The 10,042-nt window shown below is 42.2% G+C and overlaps 1 protein-coding gene across 5 annotated transcripts in view; it reads right to left on the bottom strand.

Moving 5' to 3' along the window:
• Positions 1–9,562, bottom strand: part of pmfbp1 (polyamine modulated factor 1 binding protein 1) — a 49,424-nt gene extending 39,862 nt beyond the window's left edge. For 4 of the 5 annotated variants that reach the window (XM_029457278.1, XM_029457280.1, XM_029457276.1 and 1 more), the window contains exons 1-9: positions 9,312–9,562; positions 8,830–8,997; positions 8,516–8,599; positions 7,624–7,791; positions 5,624–5,854; positions 5,221–5,451; positions 3,069–3,170; positions 2,740–2,816; positions 2,259–2,382 (exon numbers count right to left, since the gene is read on the bottom strand). In XM_029457278.1, coding sequence (XP_029313138.1) covers positions 2,259–2,382; positions 2,740–2,816; positions 3,069–3,170; positions 5,221–5,451; positions 5,624–5,854; positions 7,624–7,791; positions 8,516–8,599; positions 8,830–8,997; positions 9,312–9,374 — 1,248 coding nt within the window. In that variant the 5' untranslated portion in view covers positions 9,375–9,562. The remainder of the gene's footprint in view (positions 1–2,258; positions 2,383–2,739; positions 2,817–3,068; positions 3,171–5,220; positions 5,452–5,623; positions 5,855–7,623; positions 7,792–8,515; positions 8,600–8,829; positions 8,998–9,311) is intronic. The other variant, XM_029457277.1, reaches the window with a different exon arrangement.
• Positions 9,563–10,042: the final 480 nt, after the last annotated feature.

Consider the following 10,042-nt stretch of genomic DNA (forward strand, 5'->3'; position numbering starts at 1 on the left):
AGAGAGAGAGAGCCACAGAGAGAGAGACAGAGGACACAGAGAGAGACAAAGAGAGACACAGTAGAGAGACACAGAGGAGACAACAGAGAGAGAGAGACACACAGAGAGAGAGATGAGAGAAAGAGAGACACACAGAGAGAGAGAGGGAGAGAGAACAGAGAGAAACAGAGAGAGACTACAGAGAGAGAGAGAAACAGAGATGAGAGAGACGAGAGACACAGAGAGAGAGGAGACAGAAGAGACACAGAGAGACAGAGAGACAAGAGAGGACAGAGAGACAAGAGAGAGAGACAAGAGAGAGAGACAAGAGGAGACAGAGAGACACAGAGAGATGAGGGACACAGAGAGAGAGAGAGGGGGGGAGAGGGGGGGGAGGAGAGAGACAGAGAGAGAGAGAGAGAGAGAAGAGAGAGAGAGAGACAGGAGAGACAAGAGAGAGAGAAGAGAGAGACAGCGAGAGACAACAGAGACAGAGAGAGAGAGAGAGAGACAGAGAGAGACACAGAGACAGAGAGATAGCGAGACAGAGAGAGACACAGAGACCAGAGAGATAGAGAGACAAGAGAGACACAGAGACAGAAGAGAGAGACAGTGAGAGGACACAGGACAGAGAAGACACAGAGGCAGAGAGACAAGAGGGAGACAAGAGAGAGATAGAGACAACAGGAGACAGAGAGAGACACAGAGACCTAGAGAGAGAGAGAGAGAAGAGACAGAGAAGAGACAGAGAGAGAGAGAGAGAGACAGAGAGAACAGAGGACAGAGAGAGAGAAAGAGAGACACAGAGAGAGACAGAGAAGACAGAGGATAGAGACAGAGAGAAGAGAGAAGAGAGAGATAGAGAGAGAGAGAGACAGAGAGAGGAAAGAGAGAGAGAGAGAGAGAGAGAGACAAGAGAGAGACAAGAGAGACAGAGAGATACATAGAAGAGACAGAGATATAAGATAGAAGATACAGAGAATAGATAGAGAGAGATAATACATAGAAGATATATACATAAAGACAGATAGATATTATAAATAGTACATAGAGACATATATATATATATATATACACACACACACACACATATATATTAATATACATATATATATATTTACACACATATGTATATTTACACACATATATATATATATATATATATATATATATATATATATATATATATATATATATATATATATATATATGTATATACTTTATATTTAGATCGTAACTAGTAGCTAGTTGCATGGAACGGTGTTCATATATAATTAAATGATAGTTACTAATCAAAATGTTGGTGATTGCAAAGGGGTTATATCTGAATATAATATTTTCAGTCAGAAGCTTATATGTAGAATATAAAAATCATTCTTTATTTTCAAGTTATTTTGAAGAACATTTAATAAAAGCATGACATGAATCAGAGTTCTGCTGTGACGTTCACACTGCCTCGTTCAAATGTATGTTTTTAGGGACTTTTCAGCTTTATTGCTCAGTTTTAAACCTTCGTTAGAAAACTAATCAAATGTAATAAGTTACATTACTTTGATTGCCTTCGATACAAACACAGACTTACTGGGAGTCGGGCATTTTATATGGACATGATTCAAACAGCAACAGGAGAATATTCTACAGTTGCTAATGGGTGTATGTGTGTGTGAGAATAAATGTGTGTGTGCATGCATATCATCTTGGTAAACATGACACTTCTTATCACTTGTATGTGCCAGAGGACGCACAATTAATGTGTAAAATCAAATGTTCCCACTTGCACCTACGCATACAAGACTACACTCCACACACACACACACACACACACACACACACACACACACACACACACACACACACACACACACTCACACTCACACTCACACTCACACTCACACTCACTCACTCACACACTGTGATGTGACTATGACTGCCAGCAATGTTGGCACTCTGCCAGGCTACAGTCACCACTTTGAGTAATTTGAATATTTAGTGTCCCATTGAGCTCTTAATTGGAGTCAATTTCACCAGCCTTGGCACGTTTGGTGCTTTAATTAATGGCGAGGCAATTTGTTTCTGCCAGGCTATCACGGGACAATCACATGAGTGGTGTGTGTGTGGAGCTGGTGGAGGTGTGTTAAACATGCACATGCAGGCACAGGCAACATTTTAGGTGGATGAGGCTTCTTAAATCAAAAGTTCAGGGGGAGAAAAAGGTCAAAATAACAACAGGCTACCTCTAAATTAGAGAACAGGTTGGTAGATACGCATCACTTTAATACCTTTTGGGTGTCAGCCAGCTCAAGCTCTAAGCATACAACTTCCTGTTCCAGCCGGCTTCGGTCGCTCGTGTGTGTATGGTGGGACGCGAGAAGACTTTGCTTCAGACCCCCTTTTTCCTGGACTCTACGGGGAGGAGAGCAAAGAATGAGTGCCTGTCTGAACTGCTGTGTGAGGAATGCAGAGTACCAAGGAACACAGTGGAAGAGAAAACGTCTGCAACAAGAACCAAATTCAACCAGATAACAGATTAGCTAAATTAAAAGAAAATGATTTGACTAGATTATGTTAAATTGTCCATGTGACATATAGTGTGCTACTGTGTGCCACTTGGCAAGCAGACTCTTAGGAGAATGAGAAAGAGGAAGAGGAGGAGGAGGGGGAGGGTGGGCGGAGGCAGATGGGAAGGGCATGAGAGGAGAGACAAGGACAGGAACCGAGATCAGCAGAGGAGAATGAGAGTTTTATAGACTCAGTTATTACTGTCTCTCCAGCTCTGACTTCATCTGAAGAATCGCCTTCTCACACTCTGCAAGGCGTTCGACCTGCTCCGTGCAGCGCTGCACAACACACACACACACACACACACACACACACAAAGGACATGTGGCTGCAGGAATGTAGCTTCACTTTGTGGAAAAATCTCAAACTAACTTTATGTCCAACTCTGTATTCAGATACATGATGAAAACACAGTTCTTATCTCTGAATGTAGTAAGTACTGGATGTATTCTAGTGTTAAAGTGTGATGAAATAATGCTCGTCGTGATGTGTAACTGTAATGTGTAGTACAGCACAATGTGTGACCTTACCTTCTGAAGCTGCTGCCGGTGTCTCAGCTGCCGGAGGAACTCCTCGTCAGCATGAGAGTGACTCTGTTGATATAGCTGTAGGTCACACTCCAACATCGCTTTCTACCACGGAGAGAGCAAGTTAAATAGGTAAAGAGAAATAAGACATGTTTTAATATTACTTGTTTTACTGGTCGGCTTTATTCTTTATTTGGATCCCCATTAGCTTGTCTCCCTGGGGTCTCCACAGAAACAATAAAAACAATTTCAAATAAAACAATAAAACAGAAAACAAGCCAAATGTAAGGATCAGAAAATAAGTGAAATGGCTTTCAAAAATTAAGGCCTTGAGAAAATTGTCACAAATGCTAATAAATATAAATAATAAATAGTAAAAACAATAACAGGATGATTTTAGTCAAATCATACACTGACGATGCATCTAAAAAAGAAACAAAAGTCACTCTTAAAGTCACAGACGGGTGCTTTTGTAATGAATTGCATTTCAACAGATTATATGCATTTTGGTTCACTAATAAATGACAATGATGCTGATGTGCCACTAGGGAAACACATAATTATGTTTTACACTCATTTGTGAATTGATTTGTTGCATCGCAGAGCAAAGAGACACACGGCCTCGACGCTCCAAACAGAGCTAACAGAACATCACCAAGTGGATCTAGTGAGAGACACTGCAATAAGATCTTAGCCATCTTCTCTTAATCACAAAGGAATATCTCTGTGGGAAGAAAAACCTTGTAGCTCATTGTGTTTTCTAAATGTATCACTACCCTCAATCTCCGTCTATTAGCGGCCGTCCTTTATATAGGCAATTTATGTAACTAATTCAAAAATAGACATCTTAATAGGAAATAAGAATTTCCACATTATAGTGAAATATTCCCCGGTCAGAATACAAATGGACTAGAAATAGAGATAGCATTAAGATACTAAAGTAAGTAACACTTCCTTTTCCATTTGTGCTCAAATATGAAATGCTTTAACTTGTGCAATCATTTTATAAGCCTTTTTATATTTTTTATTTTCTTCATCGTAGACTTTCCTGTAAACAGGGAACGGGGACATTAGTGATTTTAGGGTTAGCTGAGCCCAGAAGTGACACGAGGTAGAGAATTAGCAGGATGTGAAGCTCCATAAGAACTCCTAACCTCTTGATAGGCGCCTCACAATCAAAGTCATTATCCAGTGTAATAAAGGGCCTGAGATACAGCCATTCTTCAACAGCCTAACTCTTTTATAACCAACAGATTAAAGTTGATTGGATTAAAATGACATTCTGCCCGTCTGACCTTGGCGGCAGCAGTTAAGTTCATCCAAATTAAATTTCTCCGTAATAAAGATGATTCATTTGTTGCCTGACGTAGTAAATATAAAATAGAAAGAAAAGGGAGAAAAGATTAAGTGACACACGTCAGTGCACACATGCACACTTCTACACACACACACGTACACGTTAGTGCAGTGACACATGCACACAGAGGCCCATGCATGCCCTCAGACATCACTGATGGAGAAGGCAGGCGCCTGGGAGCTCACGGAAGAACAGAGACACACATTTGACTCAACACAAAGACCGGTACATCTAATTCAAATCCTCACGTGAGAGAACATACAAACACTATGAAGACTGAAACTCATTTTCTTGGAAGATTTGTTTGGTTTTGTTTCAGAAGTATAACCGAACACGACATCTTTAGGTTTGTTTTTGGGTCGGCCATCTTTATCGTCTGTTTTACTCTAAATGGGATCGGAATTTACAAAATGCACATCATGTATTGAAGAAGACTTAAAACGAACGATTGAGACCATAAAGTCGGAAGGAAAATGTTTACTGAGCAAGTGATCAAGTGAGAAGTCGGTTCATTTTCTCATAGACTTCTATACAGTAGGACTTCTTTTTGGAAACAGTGGAGTCGCCCCCTGCTGGCTATTTGAAGGAATGCTAGTTTTAGGCACTTCTGCGTCGGCTCACTTCTCAGACCCAGAGGTTCCCGCTGGGATGTAATCAAATCCAGTCTTAACATGTACAAGCATTGTCTATGTTTTTAGAATGTCACTATGAAACAGCCAGCTGATTAAAGGCTTTCTAACACTATAACAGAGGAGTGCCTTGTGCAAAGTTGTGTCTATGCTACATGTCTGTCCTCACCTGCTGTTTGAGTGTGTCCACTTGCTCCTGCAGGGATCCTGCCAGGCCTTTCAGATGGTCTGCTTTTTGTTGACTCTCCCTCCATAGATCCTGATTGGCCTGGAGCTCATCCGTCAACTGGTCGAGAGCCTCCTGCGAGAACTCCCATTGGCCGACCTTTTCCCGGTACCGCTGCTCCATCTCGGCTAGCTCCTCTTTCACTGAATGAGTCCCAACTTGGGCATCTCCGAGCTGACATAGCGAATGAGGAAACGGCAGAATGTTACACCTTGGTTTCACTCACAGGACTTGTTACACAAAGATTGTAGACTTCGTATATAGAATAGCCATAGAGGTGCAGGGACGCAGAGCAAGCAACATGCAACGATAGTAATGTACTGTGTTACTGTAAACTATGAACTACCTGTTGCTGTGAATACTGTAGTTCCTCTTCCAAAAGCTCCACCTGCCCTTGCACCCGGTGCACCTTCTCCATCGCTGCTGTGTACTTCTGTCTAAAAATGGCTACTGTTTCTTTCTTCTCCTGGGCTTGTAAACTGGCATCTTTCAGCTGCTCCTTGGCTCCTCGCAGCTGCTGCTGAAGAAATTCCATCTCAAGCTCCTGCTTCTCTTGCTTCCCTTCAAATGTCTCGACCTGAAAGCAAACACGGTGACATGAAGCACAAATGTTGATGAGAATAAACTTCTTCTCTTTAGCGTCAACGTTTGGTAGAGTGAGCAAAACACTTAACACTTTAAAAAGGGAGAGGAGCATTTCGACTCCCTCCCTCACGTAAAGGTGCTCTTGGGAAAACGTGCTGATCAACTGCCAAATGTGGAGAGTTACTGATCGAATGTGTTGCAAGTTACGAACAAATAAAGCAGAAATGCTACATGTTACATGTTACTTCTTAGTGACTAAATGTGCCTGAAGAAAATAAAAAATAAATAGACGTATGCTAGTTTTCCTAACATGGTGCAATATGCTGCCCGACAGTAACCTCGCTCATAATGACAGGGGAACCCAGGAAGTGAAACCAGGCTTAATCCCGGTGTTACACAAGGAATCCTACCGTAGCTCACCTTTCAAGGGGGAGAGGTTGACAAAGTTAAACCCGCTCTAACACTCATCTTGAGTTCATCCACGTTAATCCCGCTGTAATCTGGATCAGAACATGAGGGTTTACAACTAATGACAGCCAACTAGTTAGATTTCAGCGGTTCACCGCAGTTTGGTTTAACCAGGGATTAGCCGGGCCCATGGAGGACTAACACTGGGTGGAAAGCAGCATGACTGGGTACCAAAGTTGCTCATGCAAAGGAAAGAGACACAAACCAGAGGAGAGGATGGAGCGGCATCATCAACTTCCATTCTCTGTTTCAGAGTTAAAAGCGGAACAACCTGTGTAGGTGTGTGTGAACTGTTTAAAACCCTCGACACATTCCATATACACTTGACTTTACTCAAGTGTGATAGTGAATGTTTTACCCATGGTTAACCAAGGTAAATTTAATATAATATGTACAACTTCACCCATGTAAATGTTCACATCGCTTCCCAGTCTCCACTCTCCTACAGTCCAAACACTGATGCTAGATTTATCATTTAATTTCTAGTCGCTGGATGAAAGGCCTTGTAACGAGGCTTAAATTGGAACACCATGGCTTTCTTGTGACCATAATCAGGAACTTGTGCTTTGTGGAAACAAACAGCCTTCATTAAACATGATAGAAAACACATCGCTTTGACCCTCATTTAGCCTGCCATTTGAGTATTCATGGCTGTCACATGACTACCAAGATGCCCCTCGGTTGATAATAACTTTATTCTCCTCTTCCTCTTTCTCTGTCTGTATATATGTTTGTGTCCAATTGGATGTGATAGGTTGACAAACAGAGGGGTCATCTTGTCTTATTTGGTAATTCAGATGATGTACATGAGGATGTATGGAAGCTGACTGCTAAATGAAGCTTGTCAGCTGTAAACGGCTCAGTTTGTTGTTCTTGGAATGGCGAAGGACTTTGACTACTTGATTGTCTACTGTGATTTAGATCACTCGCAGTCAGACATGTGATTTGTTCTTTTCATGTTTTCCACTGGATTAACACCAGATTGTTTTGCTGTAGGATCGCGGCTCAAACGTAGAGACTTCTCTTCTCTATGTGCTGCTGACTTAAGTGTCCTTGAGCTTCATGACCTCCGACTCCCGGTCCCTCCGCCCGCTCTGTATTTAGCTGAGCGCAGAGTTGTTCCGCTTCAATCGGCTGTGAAGCCCGACACTCTTCTGGCTCCAGCGTTCCGCATCAACCTTGTGAGCCTGTTTCACAGCTTCCGAGTCAGAGTTCAACTGATCTATAGATCCTCCTGTGGAGGAGATGGAGATGAGCAAAAGGTGAAGGGGAGAAGAGAGAATTCTTCCGTACCTGTTGCTGACCATCACGCAGCTGATCATGTAGCTGCTGCTGTTCTTTCTCCTTCTGGTCTATAAGGCGCTCCATATCTCTGACCCTCTCGCTTAACTGAGACATCTCTTCATGGTGTCCTCTGACCTCGCGCTTCAAGTGTCTAACCTCACCTTCCAGCGCTGCCACCTAAGCAAGAAGAACGAGGAAAAGGATGGAAATGGAATACATTTATGTAGGCATACAAAGCACACAAAGGCAGAAAAGACAGCGAGGGGGCGGCAGTAGCCTAGAAATGAGGGAATCGGGCTTGAGTCAGAGAGTTTCCCAGTTTAGTCTCAGGACCAGTTGGGAAAATGTGGGCACAGCAGACATGAATGAGTAACGATTCCCTTTTCCTTAGCTCCAACTTTCGAGGAGCCTTTGAGCAAAGTGCTAACCCTCCCACTGCTCTAATGGAGCTGCTCAGTAACTGCAGAAGACTGTTGCTGGTTTGGGCACTTCCCTTGAGTAGATGTGTTCAACTCTGTGGGTGTAAAACAGGTCATTGCTGGATAAAAAAACCACAGGGGTGCTCACTCAACCTAGCCTCGGCATATGAAAGGAAAAAACAAAAAATAGTAAGACAGGTTTAAAACCCTTGTAGTACCTAGAATTGAATACAAGCCCTGAGACAAATGTAAAACCCATAAAGAGAGAGAAATCTGAAAGTCCTACAAATTCCAAATTGTGCAAAAAATATGCCAGAATTGCAATCGTATAACCTGAAAACATAATCAACACTTTTCAATAATCAGAAAGCAGATGCCAAGGAAATACAGCCGTAGTAGCCCTGGTGAGGATGGAAATAGATGGAAATGATAGGAAAAATGCAAATCAACATACAGACACAAAGAAGCCACCACACACACACCTGTTCCTGTTTCCTCTCGTGCTTTTGTTCAGCCGTCTTCATTTCAGCTCTTAACTGCAGAATGAACTGATCTCTGCTCCGAACCTGAACACGCAGAGAAAAATACATTTTAGTCCATCATGTACCTTTAGTAGTTAAATATTTAGTTAACAACATATGATTTTGCTCTGACACATGCACACGCACACGCGCACACACACACACACACACACACACACACACACACACACACACACACACACACACACACACACACACACACACACACACACACACACACACACACACACACACACACACACAGAGAGATGGACCTCCAGGTGCAAGGTGTGGAGTTTCTCATGGCTCACAGCCAAGTCAGCCTCCAGTCTGTCTTTGGTCTGGTTGAGGTGGACACACTCTCTGCTCCGGTCGTCCATCTTGGCTCTCAGCTCGTCCCTCTCCTCGCAGACTTCCCCCGAAGCCTTCTCTCTTTGGACCAACTGGAAAATATGCAATAAAACTGAGTCATAAAATATTTTACAACACCCTTATTAGGACAACGAAAAAATGTCTCTTCAATGTAAAAAAAGGAAGTAATGAAATAATAATTGTAGGATCACAAAACCCACTCAACATTATCTAATATGCAATACACGAAAAAGCATAATTAAATAGATTTTAATTTTAATTCAATTATCAAATAAAAATGACAGTAACTATTTATTTCATTTCTCGTAACGCAGTTAACATTAATATGAATCACGAGCATTCAAATTTCAATCAGTTTGGTAAATAATGAAGCTGTTGTTTTTACCTCCTTCTGACATTCAGAGTGCCGCTTCTTCCTCTCCGTCAGCTGCTTCACCAGCACGCTCATCTTAATCTCCCTCCTCTGAATCTGGGAAACAGAAACACATTTCTCACCGTTAAGATAGTTGGACGACGCTTCTCTTTTATGACGCTCTTCCTGATGACATTTGGACGATGAAACATTATGTCAAGTATCATATCTCCCCCAATCATTGGCAACTCAAGCCCTTTCTCAGAACGCCGGCAGACTTAGCTCATTGTTTACAAAACTTGGGATAAAATGTTGCAGTCTTGTTTTCATATTTATCTTTGAGGTAAGGCTGGTGGTGGGAGGATGAAGCTACACACACAGAAACAGTTGTTTATGCTTCTCTTAAGTATACAGCGTTTGTTTGACTGTTGCTTGTTTGTCTGTTTCCTTGGTGACCTTCCCTAATTACCTACTTCAGTTCATTGCCAAATGTGTGTGTGTGTGTGTGTGTGTGTGTGTGTGTGTGTGTGTGTGTGTGTGTGTGTGTGTGTGTGTGTGTGTGTGTGTGTGTGGGTGTGTGTGGGTGGGTGTAATGCCTCACAAGTTCACTGGGGAAATGTTTCAGACTTCTCGGCCCGTGTCTTTGTTGAGGTCAGTCAGAATGTCCAGGTATCCTGAGTTTGGTTCCTGATGTTTTTGCCGACTACATTTGTTGTTTCAAAAGGTTTTCCAGTTAAACATTTACATGTTAAAAGCAGGTAAAC

The sequence above is a fragment of the Cottoperca gobio genome, chromosome 20 (genome assembly GCF_900634415.1).
Source record: "Cottoperca gobio chromosome 20, fCotGob3.1, whole genome shotgun sequence".
In the NCBI taxonomy this organism is placed as follows: domain Eukaryota; kingdom Metazoa; phylum Chordata; class Actinopteri; order Perciformes; family Bovichtidae; genus Cottoperca; species Cottoperca gobio.